Source organism: Danio aesculapii, chromosome 13 (assembly GCF_903798145.1).
Source record: "Danio aesculapii chromosome 13, fDanAes4.1, whole genome shotgun sequence".
Classification (NCBI taxonomy): domain Eukaryota; kingdom Metazoa; phylum Chordata; class Actinopteri; order Cypriniformes; family Danionidae; genus Danio; species Danio aesculapii.
The window spans coordinates 4,907,598-4,933,558 of record NC_079447.1 but is presented as its reverse complement, the minus strand read 5'-3'; the positions used below and the strand labels follow the sequence as shown (position 1 = coordinate 4,933,558).

Sequence of the window (25,961 nt, the reverse complement as noted above, 5' to 3'; positions counted from 1 at the left end):
GTCATTTATTATTTTCTGCCATATAAGATCATAAAAAAATATCTAAAAAACAAAATTCTTATAAAACATCACTATTCAATTCACTTCCGAGTGAAGAAAATATAATTAAAAGACTCACTCTGTCTAATCTTGATTAAGATTCACAGTTACCTCTTCTGTCATGTTTTCTGGCTGACTTGAGATCGCTTTGCTTCTGTCTTCTGCTATCCTGATCCAGGGCTGCAGTTCCATGTTCTCGAGATCTCCTTTGATCAGGCTCATTATCAGATTTACTTGCGTTTTTTAAAAATTAAGACTGCCTCTTTGCCATTTTGAAAATACGAATATTATTTAGGTTGGCCAGTATGTCATTATTTATTTTCGTTGCTCGCTGCATGCGAAACAATCACCAACCAATGAGAGCGATTGTAAACGTAAGAAAGATGATTGGTTGAAAATATTGTTGCGGCCAATAGTTAAATGAGATTTTTTCTTTAACTTGCACATAGTGATACCGTCGTGTGTGAGCACATACAATCCACAGAGCATTTGCTTGCACTCATTCACATTCTCACACACACACACAGGCAGGTGTTCACGATTATAACACTGGAACATGATAATATAATTTTGTGGAACAGGGTCCAGCAAGATCCGGCTCAAATTGAGCACTGGTTGTAGCTAAATACTACAAAAATGTACCTTTTGAAGGGATCCAACCTCAGTGACAGCTGCTGTGTGTTTATTTCTGAGAATATATTTGTTTCCTATTATGGATATTGATGATTACAGGTTTCCAACATTCTTCAAAATATCTTCTTTGTTCAACAGAACAAAAAAAGACCTCTAACTGGTTTGGAACAATTCAAGTGTTGTCATTTTGCTGTTTGTTCAAACTACTTATGTAAAATGAGCTGAAACAACACCATTCGTCATAAGAAACATGGTTGAGAAGCACTGCATTAATGTACGTTCACACTGTAAAACATCTGAAATGTTGTTTTGCTCATTCTGAAATCCCTCAGCCAAAGTCTGTCACCACAGCGGTTCAGTATTATTATTATTATTCTATTATTATTACATCCAGTCTTGCGCTCCTGTCTGCACTCCGCAAATCAATTTTTTTATAAGAAAAAGGCTTACAGTGGCTTCTCCTTCCACAGCAAACTCCATTTTTATTTTTGATATTTGGTGCCAGTTAATCAGGAAGTGACAATTTACTGTAGCTCTCTTTGATCCATCGGATGAAAACGGTGCTTTATTGGTAAATGTTTTCAGCAATTTTTACATTTTTAATCCAACTTCACATCTTTGGATGGAAACACGGCTCTTGGCAACAAGTTTCCATCATCTTTTAATTGATGTTTTGTGTAAAACATAAAAAAGAAACTCAAACAGGTTGTGAAACACTTAAGTACACAATAAATATCTTTCAATTTGGGGTGAATTACAGTATACCTTTAACGTCAATCAGATACCACCTCAGTAACAGCCGCTTTATCTTTAATTCTGAGAATATATTTGTTTTACATATGATGTATATCAGTGATTACAGGTTTCCAACATTCTTCAAAATATCTTTTGCGTTCAACAGAACAAAAAAAAAACTCTATGTGATAGCAGAAATTAAATTTGTGAGTCATTGTTTTTGTGTTCTGAGGAGCAAATACACACACACAAAACACTTTTGCTGTTTGTTCAAACTACACTGTAAAAAATAGCCGTGATTTCAACGGTAAAAAACCATAAAAATGCTACAGTAAAAATCCGTAACCTGGTTAACAGTATGTTTCCTTAATATATACGGTGAATAACCGTAAATTGACTTTCCCAGAATTCCCTGCATGGCACATCACTTGTTATGCTTTTTGTTGACATTACTATGGATCTTTTTAGTTGTTTCCCCATCAGTGATGTACATTAGAGATTTATGTTACATCTAATGTTGATAAACAATGTTTATTTCATGACTTTAATTTCATGTGTGTCACCATACTGGTGTTTAGTAGCTGTGTGAATGACACGGAGCACCTTCTATACACTGATACACTTTTCTGCATGAAGGAAACGTTGTTTGTGATGAGCATTGGTTCATTATGTAACTTTCTCATCACCACCTGCATATGGCTGTGTTAACATGTCTGTGTAACAAAAGATTTGTAGATGTTGATATTTAAAAATACAGACATATTACATCTATAAATTAATAAAATACGGTAGTTTACAGTAAAAATTTGAAATTACTCTTACGGTTTGTACCGTATTTTTTATGGTAAAATACTGGCAACCACAGCTGCCTTTTTTTACCGTAAATTTTATGGATTTATTTTTTACAGTGTACTTTTGAGCCGGACAACGCAATTCTTCAGGGTTCTTAACTGTTTCATGTTCAATCCTCTTAAGTTTGTAAAAACTACTGATTTAACTTTAAGTCCTTCATGTTGTCCCAATACAAATTTATAGTGTTAAACCCAGCATTTTTACAGAGTAATTTATACATAAGACAGAAGCCAACGGTGGCTTCTCCTATTGCGGAAAATTATATTTGCCACCCAGGCCCGTAGCCAGGGGGAGTTCGATTAGTTCAAAAGACCAATCCCTCACTGACAAAGGTCCCGAATTGGTCCCAAACATGAGCTCATTTGTCCTATTTTGACTGCTACGCCATAATAAATTGTGAAAATAACCCATTGAAGAAGGCTTTAAGACCAAGTGGAATCCATACTGTATGTGTGCTGTTGCTTCGGCGTGACTGAGGACAGTGTAATGTACTGGCCAGTTTGTGTTTGCCTAATAAATGACACTAGGCTAGTTTTTTATTTAAAATCTGAACAGACTCCTGTTTGATATATGATGATAATATGATGTAATATTAATGATATATGATGTAATACATTTGTATTTGAAAAAAAAAAGGATTGTTCTCACATTTTTTTTCTTCTTAATCTTAAGGCAATGTTTTTGGTAGAACGACATGTGTGGTTTTGAAAATTCAATTCAGAAAAAATAGTGCTTAAAATGTCACTAAAATGCAGTATTTAAACCTCATAATTAAATAGAAACTGGGGAGAACGACTGCAAAAAGGTCCACTTTTTGAGAAAAAAGAGCCACCCTTTTCACCAGGCTGGCTGCAGGTCTGCCACTAGTTAAATTTGAAATATATATATATATATATTTATCACTTTAAGGATTCCGAAATAATCATGTAAATCAACAGATTAACACTCAAAATATATGCACGCACACACTGTACATCTACAAAAACCATTGAAATAACACCCAGCAGTCACTACTGAGTACATGCTGGTTTCTGTGTAGCCACTCAGACAGATTTACAGCCCTGGGATGCAGGATGACCCACATCTAGCCTCAATGTCCAGAAAACGCTCGACCATTTCCTTTCTGTGCTAGAGAAAACAGTGTGTGTGGCCACAACAGCACAGGAAATAGATTTGTCCCTTGCATCTGGTTCTGCTCATTTGAGTGTTGATGCCTCTAATGCTTCATCCCTCAGCATGGACGTTTAAACCCGACCCGACTCACTTCAACACTCAACCCTGCTCATGCAGTATACGGAAAATCCACCCAAGCCCTTTTCAACCCATCACGCACCAATACCAAGAAAATAATAACATGATCCATGGATTGTGAAAATGACAGGAGAAGATGAAGTCAGCTGAATCTTCCCTTCTAACAACATCATCCACATTACTTACACTTACTTAATCACTGCACTAGCTAATATGGCTCACTTAATATAGCACATAATCATTGCACTACACTTTACCAAAGACTATAGAGCACACAAGACATGTCACTCATAGTTTTGAATGTGGAAAACAGTAATGGCCAATATGGCTAATGAAGCCCCGCCTACTAGTACAGGAGCCAATCAACGATCAATATAGACTGGCGTTTCTCCGGGGGAGAAGCTCAGACCAGACGTTTGGTGGTCAACAAACGCACTGGAATACTTGCTTCACAGATATCCACATAAAGCTTGAAATCTCTACTTTTAAATGAACTCACTACACTTAAAAACAAAAGTTTTCTGGTTTTGTAATCTGTATGAAACGAACGCGAGGTACAGTCCTCCCTGTCAAACACAAATCACATAACAGCAACTACTCAAACGCCTACACACTTGTAAACAAAGAGTCGCTGTCATTTCTGGAGGAGATTCGCCATCAAGACCAAGTTGTGAATTACTTCAGAGGAACAGCGTGATCTGATGAAGCATTATCCAGAGGATGAGAATATGTAGAACGGCCATAAATGAGGCTGGTGTCGTGATCTCGTTCCTTTATGACTTAGTTTGATTCGGACGTTTAGAAACGAAAGGTTTATTGGTGGTTCCAAATATGTAATGTAATTGTAAGCTTGGCAAACAGCTGTGAAGAATTTGATGTTTCCCCATTCAGACAGAATGCCTGAGCATACTACCCGAGAGGTGCTTCAAAGATGTTCGCCTAAGTGAAATGACTTGCATTAAAGGTACTTTGGCTACGTTCACACAGCAAGGCTTAGTGCTCAAATCAGATTTTTTTTTCTCAGATCTGAATTTTTTGCCAAGCTGTTCACACTGTTGTTATCTATGTGGCCAATATCAGATTTCCAGTGTGAACAGATCATGGTCCTAAACTTACCCGCATGCACGCATTTACTACACACAGCACAAAATGTCTAATTATGCACACAATGTGTGTACTGTATGAAGTGAATAAAGCATGTTGTCAGATTTATTTAATATGATTATTGACTTTTTCACAGACAACTACTGTGTTTTTATGAACTGTAAACGGTTGTTTTTCTGGTACTAATGCACATTTCAGTGTTTGAAACCTAAAATGCTTGTTTTGTAATGATTTGTTATTAATGAGAGCGCGGTGCGCATCTCACAGACCACTGGTGTGTAGTGAACTCATCAAGGGTTAATAAGCAGCCGCAGATTGAACTGCGAAGACACATTGAAAAAAGTGTTGCATGCAAAACTGTTGCAAACAATTTATTTGTGTTGAATTTAAACAAACAAATTAAATTTAATAATGTTCAACTTAATTTGCTGTTTTAAATTTAGCCCAAATAAATTATTTACAACCACTTAACATAAAAAATTTTTTGTAAATCCAAGGAATCATCTTTAAATAATTTTTTTTCAGTGCAGGGATCACGTCTGGTGTTTAAATTATATTGTTTGCAGAGTCTGATATCCTAGCTTACTGTTAATTCGTTACAAATAGCATAGGCTGTTTCCAGTCAAAACTCAAAGGGAAACTGAAACTGAATTGCCTACTGGCATATTGAAGGATTTTGTCCATAACAACAAAAAAACATTTGAAAAGAGAATTAAACTTGTTGCATTTGGTTTTGTTAATGTATTAACTATTGATGTGAAATATAGCTACTTCCTGTAAGCCTATGCAGTTTATTATTTTTATATATGCAATTTTATTATGGTGGTATTTTTAACGAGCAACTCTTTTTGTGAAAGTTTAAAGGTTAATGTTTGGTTAATCAGAATCAGAATCAGAATCAGAATCAGTTTTATTGCCAAGTGTGCTTCACACACACAAGGAATTTGTTTTGGCTACAGAAGCTTCCAGTGTACATAAAGTGACAAGTGACAACACAAAATAAATATGAAAAAAAAGATAAACATTAAACAGATGCGGTTAGTCAAGAAACCTGGATGTTGAGTTGTATGTACAGATTGTTATAAATATACAGGTTATAAGGTGCTGTGTACAAGTGCATATGAGAAAGTATTGCACATATTTATTGCACAGTAGGGGAATATTTAACTGTTCATAAGGTAGACAGCCTGAGGAAAGAAACTTTTCCTGTGTCTGGCTGTTTTTGTGCTTGGTGCTCTGAAGCGCCGACCAGACGGTAACAGTTCGAACAGGTAGTGTGCTGGGTGTGAGGGGTCCAGAGTGATTTTGCGAGCCCTTTTACTCACTCTGGAAGAGTACAGTTCTTAAAGTGTAGGAAGGGTTGTGCCAGTGATTCGTTCAGCAGTCCGGACTATTCGCTGTAGTCTACGGAGGTCAGTTTTGGCAGCTGAGCCGAACCAGACGGTGATTGAAGTGCAGAGGATGGATTGGATGACAGCTGATTAGAACTGAGTAGAATCAACACCAACTCTCATTCAAAAAAAAAATTCAAATATTGAACAACCTTAAATTTTGGGGTATTTGCCCTGTAAGCTATTCTGCTATGCCACTGAGTAATAGAGGGTGTTTGCAGCACTAACCAGTACAGAATAATGACTCGTATCGATCAAAAATGATGGAAAAGTCACTTTAATTCCTACATACCTGTTCACACTGTGGTCGGATTGTAAATCATCAGATCTGTATCTGATTTAATACCACATATGAAAGTGGCACAAATCTGAATTGAAAAGATCAGATTCCATGCAGTTTGGACTGTCATGACAAAAACAGATCTGAGTCACATGTGGGCAAAAAAAACTGATTTGGGCCACATTTGCCTGCAGTGTAAATGCAGCCCTTGGCTGTACATTTACATTTAGCAGACGCTTTTATCCAAAGCGACTTACAAATGAGGACAAGGAAGCAATTTACACAACTATAAGAGCAACAGTGAACAAGTGCTAAGTTTCAGGTGTGTAAAGTCTAAGAAGCAAAGCATTAGTAATGTCATTTTTTTTGAGAGAGAGTACAGTTAGTGGTATAGCCAGAGAGGCAGTTACAGATTAGGAAGGAAAGTGGAGACTAAATAGTTGAGTTTTTAGTCGTTTCTTGAAGACAGCAAGTGACTCTGCTGTTCTGATGTAGTTAGGGAGTTCATTCCACCAACTGGGCAGATTGAATGCGAGAGTTTGGGAAAGTGATTTCTTCCCTCTTAGGGATGGAACCATGAGGCGATGTTCATTCACAGAACGCAAGTTTCTGGAGGGCACATAAATCTGCAGAAGTGAGAGCAGATAAGAAGGAGCAAAGCCAGAGGTCGCTTTGTAAGCAAACATCAGAGCTTTGAATTTGATGCGAGCAGCAACTGGCAGCCAGTGCAAACGGGTGAGTAGCGGAGTGACATGTGGGCTGTACATATCCATTTGTAAAGATACAGTTGAAGTCAAAATTTATTCGCCCTCCTGTGAATTTTTTTCTCTTTTTCAAATAATTCCCAAATGATGTTTCTAGAGTTGACACTTAGCTGTTGATTAATTATAAGCTTGTTTGGCATGCTGTCCCGGGAGAGAGCCCTGAGCTCATAAGAAAATTTGCCGCAGGAAGGAGGAAATTATTGGGGGAATTGACAGATAAGGAGATAATGGAGGAGATAAAAGAAGCGGTAGAAAGGTAGCGAAAGCACTCAACGCTGTAAGGAAGTAGAAAAAGGGCAAATAATTGCCAGGCGGAGGATTTTGCGTTGTTTGAGGCACTTGAAGTGGAAGGTTTTGATGTTGTTGTTGTTGGAGTATAGTTGGAGATGCAGTCGTTTTGAAGTGGTGGTGGTAGTAGTAGTAGTAGTAGTAGTAGTAGTAGTTGTTGTTGTTGTTGTAGCAGTAGCAGTTGATTCGGAGCAGAGCTGTCTTCAAAACGAAGATAGCGGTGGTAGGTAACCCAGGGTATTTGTAGTAGCTTAGGAGTCGTCTGATTGGTGCATTGATAATTGGATAATGCGGATCCAGCCGCTAGCAATCATAAGCACGTGATCCTCTCGAAATTAGTTTTTAACTAAACTTCACTTAACAGAGCAAGGAATTTTTAACAGTGTTTCCTGTAGTATTTCTTCTTCTGGAGAAAGTCTTATTTGTTTTTATTTCGGCGAGAATAAAAGCTGTTTTTATTTGTTAAACCGTTTTAAGGTCAATATTATTAGCAATAATTTTTTCTTTGTTTGTCTACAAAACAAACCACTGTTATACTTTCCAAATGACCCTATCTATAAATAAAGTAGTTAAGCATTTAAATGTCACTTCAGGCTGAATACTAGTATCTTGAAAAATATCTAGTCAAATATTATGTCCTGTCATCATGGCAAAGATAAAAGAAATCAATTACAAAAAACTTTTAGTAACTCAGTAGGCTATAAGATGATGGCATGCTTCAATGTGGGCTCGTATATCTGTTGAACTGCAATAATACAATTTCGTTTATCTTGATTTATTAAATCTTCCAACAGACACGGCCTACAGCACTTCCTGTTCAGCAGAGCGATCCCGACCGAGCTTTTCTTAAATCAGACGAGGTTTGAGCTGCAGGACATGTGTTTAATTGAACATATTCTGCTTCTCCGAAGGTTGGTTTGACACAACTGTTCCTGTTCACACCGAGGTTAGAAAAACTTTGTAAAAACCCCTGCGTGCCGCCAAAGGAAACAAGCATCTGAAGAGCTTCTTAACGTTCTAGTAAATAGTCTAGTTATAATTCCCTCCTCTGGAATAGGAATAGGCGTTACGTAACGGATTCTTGTTGATCGTTTTAAACATGTTTCTATTGGCACAGGTTGTGGAATATCATACCAGACTTCCAGATGTGCTTTCTTTGGCTATTTTTAGCTAGATACTCTATGTGGTGCTCTAGCATTAAGAAAGCGATTGTGTAAACATTTTGTTTTAGATGTTTTCTGATCAGGTGGCTCAGTGGTTAGCACTGTCGCCTCACAGTAAGAAGGTCGCTGGTTCGAGTCCCGGCTGCGCCAGTTGGCATTTCTGTGTGGAGTTTGCATGTTCTCCCTGTGATGGCGTGGGTTTTTAATTTAGGTAAGCTATTTAATTTAGGTAAACTAAATTGGCTGTAGTCTATGAGTAAATGCGAGTGTGTATGGTTGTTTCTCAGTGCTAAATTGCAGCTGAAAGGGCATCTGCTGTGTAAAACATATGCCAGAATAGTTGGTGGCAGTATTGGGGAAAGATACTTTTGAAAGTAATGCATTACAACAGTGAGTTACTCCCCCCAAAAAGTTACTAGTTGCGTTACTTAGTTACTTGTTATAGTTACTCATTATAGTAAGTAATGCATTATGTTACTTTTGAGTTACTTTTGCATTACTTTTTTTACCTGGCCTATTATTTCTTTCAGAACTTGTTTTTTTTCTTTCTTTTTTTAATAGAGAAGCTCTGCAATTAACAACACACTGTATAACCTACACCTTCATTTACATTTAAAAAACATATAAAAAATATTTATTTTTGATAAGGTTATCTGAGAACTTCCTGACCCCAGAGCTATACATGCTGTATAAACTGAAAGTTTAAAGCAATGTGTTGGCAATGTTTGTACTATTTGTCTTAAGCAAAATCACTATTCATTAAGACTATCCCCTTTTGCTTTTCTTCGATGTGTTCATAATAATGAGCACATTGATGCTGATTCACTGTGACTACTTTACTTTTAATTCAGAAATGTTTTTAAGAGCTAATTAATTAAACTAAAAAGTAACTAGCATTACAAAGGAACTCAAATATTATTACTTATTTGGTAATGTGTTACTTTACTTGTTACTTATAAAAGTAATATTATTACGCATTATCCCCAACACTGGTTCATTCCGCTGTGGAAACCCCTGATAAATAAAGGACTAAGCGAAGGAAAATTAATGAATTAATGTTTTCTGATCTTGAATGTTGTCAGGTTTGTTTAGATAATATTCAACTGAATTGTCATTACACATGTACAAGTACCAGGCAATGAAATGCTGTTTAGGTCTAACCAGGAGTGCAATAGCAGCAAGTAAAGGATATAGGTTTGTAAAAAAATAAATAAACAAAAACTGCTTTCATTCTAGCTGAAATAAAACAAATAAGACTTTCTCTAAAAGAAGAAAATAATATTAAAAATGCCATGCTCTGTTAAACATCATTTGGGAAATATTTGAAAAAAAAAAGAAGAAAAAAATGTAAAAAAAAATCCCAGAAAGGTGAATAATTGTGACTTCAGCTATATATAAGAGTCAACTATTGATTAAGAAAAATATAAATATAACATATAAAATGTTTATTTAAAAAAAAAAAGTTTACGGTAGTATTTTTCAGAAATCAAGTTTTTTTTTGCAATTTTACTTTTCAACATTCGGTGTAAAGACAGGATTTCTGAAAATTACTAGAACAACTCCAGGGTGTTTTAGTTTTATCCTTTTTTTGGTGTAATTGTATGCTACCATACAAAACATAAAAATGTGTTATCTGAAAATGACCAATGGTGTTATTTGGTTTGCAAATAAACTCTTCTTATACACCACGATAATTAAACATTAATTATTAAACAATAATTAAACATCTGTAAATTTGTAAACGATGTAAATTTTAAATGTTCATATGCCTTTACAATTGCACTTCACACATTATTATTCCAATATATACAGTATAATATTTTCACATGAATTTACCTCAAATCAGCTAACAAGAACAACAACATTGTAAAAAAAATTGACTCAACTTAAAATTGCAACCCAGGCTCATTTTGAAAATGTACCGTTATATACACATATCTGGAGATCGCCAAATACGTCCCAGGAGGTACGTCTGTTTTTGCCGTTTTTGTTTTCGCAAATCCACCAGAGGCCACTGTGTACGCTTTCTGAGGTCTCAAATTTCTCTTGCGAGTGCCATTCGCACCTGTTGTTCTCACGGAAATCCATCAGACGCCGCTGTTAACTGACTGACTGACTGACCGATCGACTGACCCACCCTCATCCTTCCCTAAACCCAACCGACAGTGTTTTCAAAAGCAAACCAGAAAAAGAAAAGCCCTCGCCTGACTTTTACCACGTTTTCAGATTTTACCACATTCTCACCCTGTTATTTACTTGTTTATTTTGTTTTTTGGCTTGTTTTTCTCTTACCCGCTTTTATGAAACCGTTCTTCGCCGGACTCCGACGTCATCGTGGTCAACTCCTCTCTGCATCTCAAGTCCACTGACATACATGATGAGCTAACTGGACAAACTGTTAACAGAGGGAAAGCCATCCGTACGGAGGTAAGCGGTCAGCTGGTAAGCGCAAAAATGAACGGCGTCATACCGTCCTGTAGCATTCGTTTTAAAGACGAAATGCAGCCATACGTACTTCTGGCTACATTATTTGCGATCTCCAGAAATGTATATAGGGATACGTTTTCAGAATGAGCCAATGGTGTAAAATTGTAAGGCAACTTGTTGCACAGCTTTTTTGAGTTGACTCAACTTAAATAGAGTCAACAGTGCAGTACTTGGGTTAAAAGTTGAGTCAACTCAAAAAAGCTGTGCAGCAAGTTGCCTTAAAATTTTAAGTTGAGTTAACTTTTTATTTTTTATAGTGAACAACAGAATGTGATTAGATATGACGGTCTGAAATATTCATGCAACCAAATTCTTATGGCCTGGTTATGCGGCGTCAAATAAAAACTCAATACAGACAGAGATTTTGTAAAAACTCAATTAAAAACCGAATACCGTTAGGATCAGCCAATGCAAATATCACATTATATCTCAGCTAGCACTAAATCAGCAGCTATTTGCTTTGCGCAGAATCCAAGGTTAACACAGAAACACTATGCAGAACTCTTAAATCAAGATGAAGGTCCATCCAAAGGTTTTCTGCAATGCCTGCAGGACTAAATATAGTCTGACCATGTTGACGCACTGTACTGAAAGCAGCTCAATGTCACTGGGGGGCCAAACAAGAGCTCCCGGAGAGCCGTGACGTTCCCGATCACAGTGAGAGTTAGTGAAGGTTCCCTATGGAGACCCCAGAGGAGAGCCAGCTGCTTTCCATTAGCATACCTCAGCTACAGAGCAGGGGTCCTGGCTTCATGTGGAGGGATGCTAACACCCGGATAAAAGAGAGACCCGGCCCTCAGGACAGCAGCCAAACCAGGCTTGATGGTGGAGGACTTGTGCTGCTTTGAACTCCCCGACAAACAGAACACACACTTAAACACACACACACACTCATGTTTTGAAACAAATTTTTTGTGTTGTTGACAAAGCCACATGAGGTATAAGTTTTAGAACTAGATTCACTGTAAAAAATGCTGATGTGTTGGGACAAAAGGAATTAAGTTAAATTATTAGTTTTACCAGTTTAAGTAGATTGAACATGAAGCAATTAATTTGTCCCCCAAAAACTTAAGAATTGTGTTGTTTCAGCTTAATATTAAGAAGTGGTTTGAATCAGCAAATGTCAATAGTTTTGAGTGCTCTTTGCACTGAAATAAAAACTGCTTTAGAAACAATTTTCACTCAGAAGTGATGCTAGTGATTTTACTGATAATGACAGGATTTACATTTAAAAAACATAGTCCAATAAGGTGTTTTTTTAGTGTGAGAATTCATTATATGCAAAAAAAGACACATATTTTATCAGCATACACTGAAAAAATAGTTAATTGGATTTACTTCATTATTTTAAAGGTAAGTGGATGCAAACATTCATTTTGTTTTCCTTCAGCTTAGTCCCTTTATTCCTCAGGCATTGCCACAGCAGAATGAACCACCAACTTATCCAGCATATTTTTTACACAGTGATTGCCCTTCCAGCTGCAACCCAGTACTGGGAAACACCCATACACACTCAATCATACACACTCATTCATTACGGCCAATTTAGTAAACAAAGTGGTGTCGTTGGTCTTTGGCCAACACGAGAATATGCGAACTCCACACAGAAATGCCAACTGGTCCAGCTGGAACTCGATCCCGTGACCTTCGTATTGTGAGCCGACAGTGCTAACCACTGAGCCCCCCCCCCCCCCCCTTTTTTTTATTTTTTTTTTACTTTGAGTCAAATATCAACACCCTGAGTATAACACAAGTGAAACTAAGCCTGGCACAATCAGTTTAAACAATCTTCAGACACGTCACAGGCGCAGATACTTTTCTTACACAAACTTTAAACAGAACAGCAGCGCTAATGCAAACACTTCTAACAAATGCACAAGGAACAGTAAAAGTACATCTCACTTACATACGGCTGACAGGTTGATTTAAAGCGGCAGTAATAAGGTCAATTAACTTCAGGCTTGAGTAAAAGTGTTTGCTATGATTATACCCTTGCTATTTATACTATGTGCTTCAGAATTTAATCAAATCCATAATGCAATAAGTACTGCAAATGTGATCTTGAAACCTTTACAGTACATGCACAGAAGAAAAAAACGTGAGCGATGTTTGTCCATGCAAAAATCACCAGAAATACTTGGTAAGACTTTACGATAAGGGAAATTTAGCTAATATTCTGATAACAACCATCCTGAATGTACTTTTTATAACTTGTTACACAGCTACTTACCACAAAACATAAAAATTAGACACAAAACATTGTTCTGAGCCATATTAGTTTTATTTATACGTTAAGTAAAGAAATCTGACAGAAATAACAACAGTAATACACTAACATGCAGCTCATTCTGACAAAAAAAAGGGCTCCAAGCAGTCAAAAACGCAAAGCTGACAGAAACAAAAGGGAAGCTGATGGAGTAAACACTAACCTGTTCATTATTCAGAAAAAAAGATGGTGCCAAACAGTCAAAAACACAAAGCTGACAGAAACGAAAGCGAAGCTAATAGAGTAAACACTAACCTGTTCATTATTCAGAAAAAAGATGGCACCAAACAGTCAAAAACACAAAGCTGACAGAAACGAAAAGAGCTAATGTAGTCTACACTAACCTGCACATTATTCAGCGACAAGATGGCGCCGAACAGTCAAAAACACAAAGCTGACAGAAACGAAAAGGGAAGCTGATGGAGTAAACACTAACCTGTTCATTATTCAGAAAAAAGATGGCACCAAACAGTCAAAAACACAAAGCTGACAGAAACGAAAAGAGCTAATGTTGTATACACTAACCTGCACATTATTCAGCGACAAGATGGCGCCGAACAGTCAAAACCACAAAGCTGACAGGAATGAAAACATCTGATGGAGTACACACTAACCTGCACATTAAACAAACACAAGATGGCGCCAAACAGTCGAAAATGCAAAGCTGGCAGAAACGAAAACAGCTGATGGAGTATACACTAACATGCACATTATACAGACACAAGGTGGCGCTAAACAGTCAAAAATGCAAAGCTGTCAGAAACGAAAACAGTTAATGGAGTGTACACTAACCTGTGCATTATTCAGACACAAAATGGGCCCAAACAGTCAAAAACACAAAGCTGACAGAAACGAAAAGAGCTAATGTTGTATACACTAACCTGCACATTATTCAGCGACAAGATGGCGCCGAACAGTCAAAACCACAAAGCTGACAGGAATGAAAACATCTGATGGAGTACACACTAACCTGCACATTAAACAAACACAAGATGGCGCCAAACAGTCGAAAATGCAAAGCTGGCAGAAACGAAAACAGCTGATGGAGTATACACTAACATGCACATTATACAGACACAAGGTGGCGCTAAACAGTCAAAAATGCAAAGCTGTCAGAAACGAAAACAGTTAATGGAGTGTACACTAACCTGTGCATTATTCAGACACAAAATGGGCCCAAACAGTCAAAAACACAAAGCTGACAGAAATGAAAACAGCTGATGTAGTATACACTAACGTGCACATTATACAGACACAAGATGGCGCCAAACAGTCAAAAACTCAAACCTGACAGAAATGAAAACAGCTGATGGAGTATACACTAACCTGTGCATTATTATGACACTAGATGGCGCCAAACAGTCAAAACCGCAAAGCTGGCAGAAACGAAAAGAGCTAATGGATTATACACTAACCTGCGCATTATTAAGACCCACAGATACATATGAATGTGAATGCATTCACTAACGGAGATGATTCGAAGTTCCCAGATGAGCCTGCGTTATTTAGTGGTTGTTATCATGTAATAACATAATTTGAAATGTCGCAATTGACCAATCAGAATTGAGTATTCCAGACAGCCGTATTATAATGTTAGTTAATGAAAATACAATACTAACATGGTTAGTTCTTGACAACTCAGCAATGGTCATCATTAACTAATATTAACAAGCACAGTTCTGGATTTTAATAATGCACTATAAACTATGATTAATAAATGCTGTACAAGTATTTTTCATTACTAGTAAATAAATACATTAACTTACATTAACTACAGTACATGCACGATGTTGTTAAGTGTTCCTAAACTGTTGTACAGCAACAGTAACAGCACGATCCCGCAATAGCAGAAGACAACAGATGAGATAGCAGATCCTCCATATGGAACTAATAGACAATCAAACTCTTCTTTCAGACAGTACTTTTAAGAGAGGTACAGCAGTCCCTCCAGTGACAGACAGGATTTATGTCAAATCTACCAAGACAAGTGTGGTCTTCGTGACAAACGAGTGTCTTTACTTCAGACGAAGGCTGTTTATGCTGCTTGATCCATTAAGGATCACCCAGAGAGATGGCATGCTGATCCGCCTGCCCACCCGCAACACATATGGCTTTGAAGATGTTTCTCATGCAGCAAATAGCCATTAAAACCTGTATCGGTCACACTTTATTTGAATGTACAGTTCACACTATTAACAAACCATTAAGACTTTTAGCTCAATAAACCAAATCATACTTCATAAGTGCTAATAAACAGTTCATTTCTTAATAATAAGCAGGTAATAAGTCAGTAGTAAATGATGTGAATTGTTACCTAAATTAAATTGTTACCGCTGTATCTGCAATTGTCTAATGCAACACAACAGTTTCAACACACTTATGTTAAATAAACTAGTCTGACTCTTTAGAGCATCAGTGAAAAAGCTGCAATAAACAAGCAGACCTTTACCGTTTTTAGCGCCTGGGAAAGAGATTGCTAGGTGTTTGACTGAATGTACAAACACACAATGACAGATTCAGCCACAAATCTGCAGTGCCTTCAAACTACTAAGAAGAAATATTAAGATTTTAGTAGATTTAGTAATGTTAAGATGCAGCCACAGACTACCTTTAAGTCCAGGGAGAGTCACTGAAAAAGGTGTATATTTATACAGGAAAATATACATATATGTTTTACTCTTTTAAACTTTTTTTTCTTATTCCCATCCTCTACTTTCCCAGAGGTCAGAGATTTAAACACCCAATTCTAGAGTCTTGTTCAGATGCGAGGTGTGAATGACCACCTTAAAAACAGATGGGTTTCATTAAACCTGGTTCCATAAAAACACACATTAGTGTTCACAATAATCTGTAAAATCCTAAGACAATTTAAAACCATTGCAAATTGATAAACCAATAGAAGATAAAAATAAAAAAATAAAGAGAAAGCTTTTGTTGGCCATTAGGAGAGATTTATGATTAATAAAATAAAATAAAATAAAATAAAATAAAATAAAATAAAATAAAATAAAATAAAATAAAATAAAATAAAATAAAATAAAATAAAATAAAATTAAATTAAATTAAATTAAATTAAATTAAATTAAATAAAATAAAATAAAATAAAATAATAAATAAATAAATAAATAATAAAAATAAAATAAATAAATAAAAATAAGAAAATTTATTAAAATAAAAAAATTTAAATAAATATTTTTTATAAAATAAAATAAATAAAAACAACTAACTCTCTGACGATTTGAAGAGCAAAATAAATAATAATAAATAATAATAATAATAAATAAATAAAAAATAAATAAAATAATAAAATAAATGAAAAAATAAAATAAATTATTTTCTAATAAATTTATTAAATAAAACAAATAAAATAAATAAAATAAAACAAAACAAAATAAAACAAAATGAAATAAAATATAAAAAATAAGAATAATAAATAAATAAATAATAAAAATAAAATAAATAAATAAAAATAAGAAAATTTATTAAAATAAAAAAATTTAAATAAATAAATTTTTATGAAATAAAATAAATAAAAACAACTAACTCTCTGACGATTTGAAGAGCAAAATAAATAATAATAATAATAATAATAATAATAAATAAAAATAATAATAAAAAAAAATAATAATAAAATAAATGAAAAAATAAAATAAATAAATTATATATATATATATATATATATATATATATATATATATAATATATATATATATATATATATATATATATATATATATATATATATATATAGAATAAACAACTATTTATATACTGCAACTCTCTGATGGTTTGAAGAGCTTCTTTTATCCTCATTTGTAAGTTGTTTTGGATAAAAGCATCTGCTAAATGAGTAAATGTAAATGCTAATGAAAGAAAGCAAATAGCACACATTTATTTTTGCATTAGTCTCTTTTCCATGTGCGAATAAGTAAATACGAGTAGACTATGTCAGCAAACAGGCGCAGTATTGTCAAAGGGTGCATGTTGTTGGTTAACGCATGTTTGTTTCATGAGTTGTTCAGTATAAACTAAAAGCAGGAGCATTGTATGGGGTGAACCCTTCCTGTAAGCAGCTCCCCTATAGAGAAGTGGCCTGCGGAGGCTCATAAAGCAGCGCCAGTGAAATTTACAGCCTCTGTGTGGGCCTGAGGAAGCTTATGCTGTGTGTAATGACTAAATGCTCTGATAGCAGCCCATTACCAGACAACAAGAGGCTAACTGTGTGCTCACAATGACCACTGTCTCTCAGCACAGTCTCTCATTAAGACGGCCACATTTCAAAGGTAGCTGTTTGTCACCTGATGGTGGCTATTTGATTTTGATAGTGAGGTTTTATTACAGGCCACTTAGTGAAATTCTCTTTTGAATAAAACCACACAGGCTCCAACGGGACTTAATAAGAACTTTAAGCTCGACACCAAAGGGGTGGAAATATCTGATGTCCTTTGAAGGCTAAACTGCAGTAAGTAGCAACGCAATATGGTCTTTTAATCACACAAATCCATTCATTAGGTTTAGAATGTAGAACAACTGTGTGTTTGGAGTTAAACGTGTTCGTTTTTGTGCTATTTCAAAAGTTCTAAGCTTTGGTGGTGAGACTCTTTTAAAATGTTTACATCCATCTGTAACAGGATCATTTCTGCGTTCACAAATATAAATCTAAAATGAGTCTGTAAAATGACAGTGGTTTCACCTCTTCTCCCCCTTGGGGTTAACATCAAGGTGGTATAGTCCAAGCAGCCATACCTGTTGTACTATTGTTTGAGTGGTCTTTTCCACATTTTCCTGAACTGAGGAGGTATGGTATACCTGTTCCACGTTGTTACAGAGAACTTAGCACTGGTCGTAAATAATACACACACAAAAATACATATTCAAGTTTGATTCGTCTTCTTTGGCTCTCAGTGAAGGTGGTCACACTTTTTTCCTCTCCCTGGCTGGCTCCTCTAGTCTCGTCTCATTCTATCTCTGAGGCTCTCCTTGCCCTGCTCTTCAAACAAATAAGGAATTATGGATTTGATCAACTGGTCTCTGAACGCAATTGACAACATCTTCTCAATGAGAAGTTTGGGTTCGGGGGAACCCACCTGTCCTGTGGGGACGTTTGCAGCTGGATACATGGACAGGTAGAAGAAGTGGCATGTCGTGTGCCTGGCTGCTCTGTCCCTGGAGGATATTGAAGATATCTACCTATTCGTGAACTTTGATAACAAGGTTTCTGCTGATCGGCTTAGGCAGGGCCCTGGGTTATCGACGATTGATAAAAGCGGTCAGTGCAGCTCAAAACCCCATCAAGCTGGCCGGCTATATTGAAACAGTGGTGAGCAGGGTTGTTGGTTCTCAGATTGTGGCATTAAATTGAATTGGAAAACAACTGAGAAGTGTATATTTAATGGTGCAAGCTGATGCTGGCGATCTGTCTCAAACATAATAACATTCTCTGTGACTCAAAATGGCGTCCTCTCGTTATTAACACAACATACCACAGATCATCAAAGAGTTCGGTTACACATGTAGTAAAAAAATACTGTAATTTTCACATTTTTATTTTCTCACTGTGTCTGAAACAGTTGGTTCGAGGATCTGGTCTCTTTAAATCCCCTGCCTCCTACAGAATACTTTGCTCTGATTGGTTAGATCTGAGACAGCCTGTTGTGATTGGTCAAAACCAAACACTCATCACCATATCTAAATTTCCTCAGCATTTGATAAACAATAATGTGAACAGTAATAGTAATGTTTGTTTTATTTTATAATTTCAGGCCCGAGTCCTCATCCTCATACTAGAGAAGTGCAGCAAAGTGGATTTGCTTTTACCGAGTGCAATACAGCACATTCCACATCCGAGGAACAGTGAAAGTAAAGGTTCTGGAAATAAATTTTTAAAAATCTCTCAAAAATATTAGCTACAGTGCTTGGGCTCATACATCCATCCAGTCCAAAAAAAAAACAACTTTAATTTTCACATTTTTATTTTCTCACCGTGTCTGAAACAGTTGGTTTGAGGATCTGGTCTCTTTAAATCCCCTGCCTCCTACAGAATACTTTGCTCTGATTGGTTAGATCTGAGACAGCCTGTTGTGATTGGTCAAAACCAAACACTCATCACCATATCTAAATTTCCTTAGCATTTGATAAACAATAATATAAACAGTAATAGTACTGTTTGTTTTATTTTATAATTACAAGCCCGAGTCCTCATCCTCATACTAGAGAAGTGCGCAAAGTGGATTTGCTTATACAGAGTGCAAAATAGCACATTCCACCTCTGAGGAACAGTGAAAGTAAAGGTTCTGGAAATAAATTAAATAAAAAAAATCTCTCAAAAATATTAGCTACAGTGCTTGGACTCATACATCCATCCAGTCCAAAAAAAACAACAACTTTAATTTACGCATTTTTATTTTCTCACTGGGTTCAACAGTTGGTTTGAGGATCTGGTCTCTCTAAACCCCCTGCATCCTACAGCCTATTTTATTCTGATTGGTTAGATCTGAGACAGCCTGTTGTGATTGGTCAAAACCAATCACTCATCACCATATCTGAATTTCCTCAGCATTTAATAAACATTAAGATGAACAGTAATAATAATGTTTGTTTTATTATATAATTTCCAGCCTGAGTCCTCATCCTCGAACTAGAGAAGTGCAGCAAAGAGGATTTGCTTTTACCGAGTACAAAACAGCACACTCCACCTCCAAGGAACAGTGAAAGTAAAGGTTCTGGAAATAAAATGTAAAAATTCTCAGAAATATTAGCTACAGCTCCAGTATTTGGGGTCATACATCCATCCAGTCTAAAAAAAGTTTTAGAGTCCCCTTGCAACATTTCTGTTGTGTTATGCTCTTTTTGCAAATGTTGTGAGAAAATGCAGCGCTTTTGTATTTTGTTTTCGTTGTGAGAAAACGCAGCGTGTTTTTTAAAAATGTGTTTGCGTTGTGAGGATTTGCAGCACGTATGCTGTCACACAGATGAAGATTAGCTGGTGTTTTTTGTAATTGCACTTGTTTTTTTAAATTGCAGCATGTTAAACTCTCTCAGACACCGTAGATTTGCTTTTACAGTCTACAAAACAACATATTGCACCTCAGAGGAACAGTGAAAGTAAAGGTTCTGGAAATAAAATCATACATTTAAAAATATCTCAAAAATATTAGCTATAGCTACAGTGTTTGGGGTCATTAAAGAGATAGTTTCCTCAAAAACAAAATTAACTCAGTGTTTACTCACCCTCAAGTGAACTATCCTTTTAAGCTGTCAACCGTATACAATACCCATTACGGGATATGCACCACTAAAAGAGTAGGAAATGTGTAACGAGTAATAATATTACAAAAAGAAATTATTAGTAATGCGTTATATTACTGTGTATCTGGAAAAAGTAATATACAACTGTAATCACATTACTTGTAATGCATTATCCCCAATACTGAAGACTGAAATTTAAACCTTTAACAATCACAAAAATTAGCAGCATTACACACTACAAGAAAGATAATATCTGAAAAAGAATAATAGGGATAATTTAACAGTCAAGAGTGTCACCCTATTATTTCTCTAATCATTTTTGAAATTCCCAGCTTGCTTCATCTACCAAACAGCAACACATTAAACCCAACCAAAATAGAATTTCGCAATTACAGAAAAATGCACATGAACTTATTTGGTGCATGTTGATGGAGTGAAACAGAGTTCAGCAGAACATGGCTTGACCTCGAGCGCAGAGCTGTTTGCAGATCAGGTCATGAGAGAAAAGACAGCGGGTCAGTCCAGGACAAGTGCAAACAACATCACATGGACCAGCATGAATTCTGTGATGCTCAGACCTCCATGAGTACGGATTTAAGTCAACATGACATTTACAACCAAATTCACTTATACGTAATATGACAATTCACATGTAAAACTGTGAGAAACAAAAATAGGTAAGGTCATGGTTTTATCCCAGGATTTAAATCCATTATTTAAAATCTTTAACTAATAACTTTATCTTCAAAGTAACCATTGAAGGCCTGATGTACAGTATGAAATATCCTCTCGAAAAACTAAACTAGATCATTCCACAGTTGAGGAACAGTGAAAGTAAAGGTTCTGGAAATTTTTTTAATCTTAAAAAGATAACATTATGCACATTTTAGAGGGTTGGGAAGATCCATTTGACCTCTGAGGAACAGTGAAAGTAAAAGTTCTGGGATTAAATTTTTTAAATCTCAAAAACATTAGATTTTAAACATTAATGACCCATTTCCACTGGGAGGTACAGTACTGTACGGCACGGCTCACCTTTATCAGGCTTGTGTTTCCACTGCCAAAGGGGTACCCTTTTGGGGGGCGTGGTGTACGACAAAATTTTTCAGACAACGTCATTTTTACTCGAGGAAATGTCACATTAAAGCCGTATGGGTCGCTCATATGTCATATGTGAAGCACTTCTCACAAAACAGATGGTTTATACACTTAAACACTTGTGTATACATGTTCATTACTAACCTTTCTATGAACATGATTTGATTATAACTGCAGATCAATGATAAATAGCCTACTGTAACGTCTGCAGTTATATAAATTAAATAAATAAATGCAACATATATGAACACATACAGACCCTTACAGTCTCTGATATGCTACCAATTACAGAAAAACTACACACTGCATACATTTAGTCCTTATTTGGGTTCAAAAACAACACACAACATATAGCACACGGTCAGAGTACACTTCTCATCTGTGTCTGTAATCTTCAGCAGCACATGTAACCTCTGTTAGAAAGTAATTCTGTCACTCCCAATTCATAATAGTCTAAAAGGTGATGATAATAGTTAAACATGGTGGTTTGCTCATGTTTTAGGTTGCAGAAAGCATCATTTACTCCTTTGTTTTTTCGAGCTTCACTCTTGTGTTACAGAGATAAAGTTTTTTTTTGTGATTAATATGCACAGATGAGTGATATTAATGTGTAATATCATTTTAGGGCCTTTAAGAATTTGCATATTGAAAGTAAACAGTGAGTGTTGATTCAATGATGGCTTTAAGTCAAGAAAAAAACATTCATCCTCCGCAAAATAAGGTCATATTTTTGGAACACTCACCCGTACAAATGCTGTGTACTGATGGCACTGCTGTCGGTGGATTTCCAGGTTGAATCTCTGACTTACAACACCTGTTTGCTCGCCACCATTTCCAAAATACGCCCGCGGTGGCAGCCCTTTGTGTCTCTTATCCGAATCTGCTGTTAGATTGTACAGCAACTCTGAGGAGGAAAACAAGACAGTCACATTTCCGTAAGACAACAGTGTGTAAACATCCCTAAACATGGGCTTTGTTTAAACACTCGCTATCAGAAACATTCCAGGGTGGTTTTGGATTTAAAAACAAAGTCAAGTAAGACGTCAAGTTCCCACTGTAAAAGTCATGGAAATGAGAGAAAGCAGTACAAGAACATTTCTGGGGCCATGTCCAAGAGTTTAATGTTTTTGATTAATTTCTGGAAGTCGGAGAAAATGGAAAGGGCATGTAGGAAAAACATGGTTCAAAGAGTACTGATGGATCTCACATCATAAGATGTTAGCGAAATTAAAAAAGTATAAATAAATGAATATATTAAATAAAATAAAAATAAAATAAAATGAAAAATCTCAGGAAGAAATATATAAGACATTATATGGTAAATAAAAAACTAAATTAATACTTAATAAATAATAAAATAAATAATAAATTAAAATAAATAAAAATGTAATAATTGATAAATTTAATTAAAATAAATTACAAATCTCAAGAAGAGATATATGGGACATTATATGGGAAATAAAAAATAAAATAAAAATATAATGAAAAATCTCAGGAAAAAAATATAAAAGACATTTTATGGTAAATAAAAAATAAAATAATACTTAATAAATAATAACATAAATAATAAAATAAAGCAAAGAAATAAAAAGAAATAAATTATTTAATTTAATTAAATTAAAATAAATGTACAGAAGAAATACATGGGACATTATATGGGAAAAATTAAATAAATGAATACTTAATAAATGGTAAAATAAAATAAAATAAAATAAAATAAAATAAAATAAAATAAAATAAAATAAAATAAAATAAAATAAAATAAAATAAAATTAAATAAAATTAAATTTAAAAATTAAAAAAAATAAATGGGACATTATATGAAAAAATAAAGATTTTAATACTTAATAGATAGAAAATAAATAATAAAATAAAATAAAAAAAGAAATTAAATGAAAATAAATTAATTAATAAATTTAATTAAATGATGAATCTCAGAAAGAAATATATGGGACATTATATAGGAAAAAAGAATAAATAAATAAATACTTAATAAAAAATAAAATAAAATAAAATAAAATAAAATAAAATAAAATAAAATAAAATAAAATAAAATAAAATAAAATAAAATAAAATAAAATAAAATAAAATAAAATAAAATAAAATAAAATATCTTGGGAAGAAATTTTTGGGACATTATAGGGGAAAAATAAATTGATCAATACTTAATAAATAGTTAAATGAATAAATAAATTTAAATAAAAAGAAATGAAAATAAAATAATGAATAAATTAAATCACAAATCTCAGGAAGAAATACATAGGACATTATATGGAAAAAATTTATAATAAATACTTAATTATTAAAAACAAAACAAACAAAACTAAATATGTCGCAAAGAATTACATGGAGCATTTCAAGCAAAAATTCATTAAAATAATTGAAAAAAATAAGTAAAATAAGTTTTAATATCAATGAACAAATGAAAAAACATTAAATAAAAGACTACATAATTTATCATTTAAATACAACTCAAACTAACTATAGCTGAAATATTAAACATAAAAGTGTTATGTCCTCCAAAAAACTTCTTAAGTGATCAAATACCAAGCTGTTTTCTTTGAAGAATACTTCATAATTCCATTTCAATTGATATTTTGAACATTAAAACAGTGATTTTTTGCATCACAGAAATGAGAACATATAGAAAATGATTACAAAACAATCCTTCAGTGACTAAAAGCCCTAAAAATAAGATTCAGCCTCTTTATCCAAAATATAATGACCTTTTTCCTTTTCGCTTTGGAACAAAACATGATCCAGACATTGCCTCTCTTGGTGATATTCATCCATCTACACCTACACGCTTTTCCAAAACCCCCCAAAAACTGATCAAAATCACAGCGCTCCTGGATGCGGCCCCAGGAATCACTGCTTTCTTTCCACTGCAGGAAGTTGACGAATTTCTTGACAGTTTTTGTGATGGGGTCAAATGTGTAATTGCTCAGATCCTGACGCTGAGTAAGAGCTATTATTACTCTGCTGGTCTCATAGGGTGTCACTGTAATGAGTCTGTGCTCCTGGACCAATGCAGGGGTTTGTTCTTTAATGCATCCAGCTGTGAGAGTAGCATGAGCTCATACCGGTCTACAAAACCAAGGGCGTCACCCAAACATAAGGTGCACAACTATTTTCCAATGCGTGTGCCAAGCAAAGCTCACACTGGTGCTCTGTATTTCCCAGAAAGCACCCTTTATTCAACACTCTTTATATACTGCGTCTCATATAAGGCCACACCCATTCTGCAGGTTGTGATCACACCTATTGGTGGAGAAAAGGGTCACTGATTCCCGCTTGTTTGCCAATAGCATTAAGTATGAAAACAATATAAAATAGAGTTGATGGAAAAAGAGGCTTTATTTGATTTCGCTCAACAGCCAAACGTGAATTCCTGTTGTTGAATCTGATGTTTCAAGATGTTTCATAATATTATATTCTAGTATATTGTGTGTGTTGATAGAGTGAAATAAAGTTCAGCACAATAGACAATGACCTCAGATCAGGGCTGTTTGCTTTGTGTGTAATGAGAGAGAAATGACTTGTTTTAAACTGATAACACCTGTGTCTGGAGACACGCTGATGAAACATATGTGTATTTACTCTTTCTAAAAAATAAAATAAAATAAAATAAAATAAAATAAAATAAAATAAAATAAAATAAAATAAAATAAAATAAAATAAAATAAAATAAAATAAAATAAAATAAAATAAAATAAAATAAAATAAAATAAAAATGAAACAAAATACTAACCCATCACAATAATAAAATAATATAAAATAATATTATATATATATATATATATATATATATATATATATATATATATATATATATATATATACATATATTTATATTATTATAAATATATAATAATAAAAGAATGAATTACAAATTAAGTAATATAAAACATAATAAAATTTCACCAATTAAATAAAAAAAATCAACACAATAATAAGGTAAAAAATTAAATAAAAATTAAGTCTTAAATAAAACAATGAAAATTACAAAATACAATGATATAATGATATGAAAAATATAATAAAAATAAAGTCACACATTAACGAATAAAATAATAAATAATATTCACAAATAAATAAATAAATAAATAAAATGTAAAATAATAAAATAAAATAACAAAATAAAAATGAACAAAATAACATAAATATATTAAAATAAATACAACAATATAAATACAACAATACAATAATAAAATAAAATAATAAATAAAGTACAATTTCTCCAAGAAACAAAAAAGCAAACAAAACAAAAAAAACAACAACAAAAAAAGCAAAGCAAAGCAAAACAAAGCAAAGAAAAGAAAACCAAAACCAAAACCAAAACCAAAACAAAAACAAAAAAGC

At 34.2% G+C, this 25,961-nt stretch overlaps 1 protein-coding gene across 1 annotated transcript in view; it reads right to left on the bottom strand.

Annotated features, from left to right (window-relative positions):
- The window catches only part of itga9 (integrin, alpha 9), a 234,721-nt gene that overhangs the window by 117,162 nt on the left and 91,598 nt on the right, over positions 1-25,961 (bottom strand). Inside the window, exon 15 of the mRNA XM_056470391.1 lies at positions 22,343-22,503. Within this exon, the coding sequence (XP_056326366.1) occupies positions 22,343-22,503 (161 nt within the window). The remainder of the gene's footprint in view (positions 1-22,342; positions 22,504-25,961) is intronic.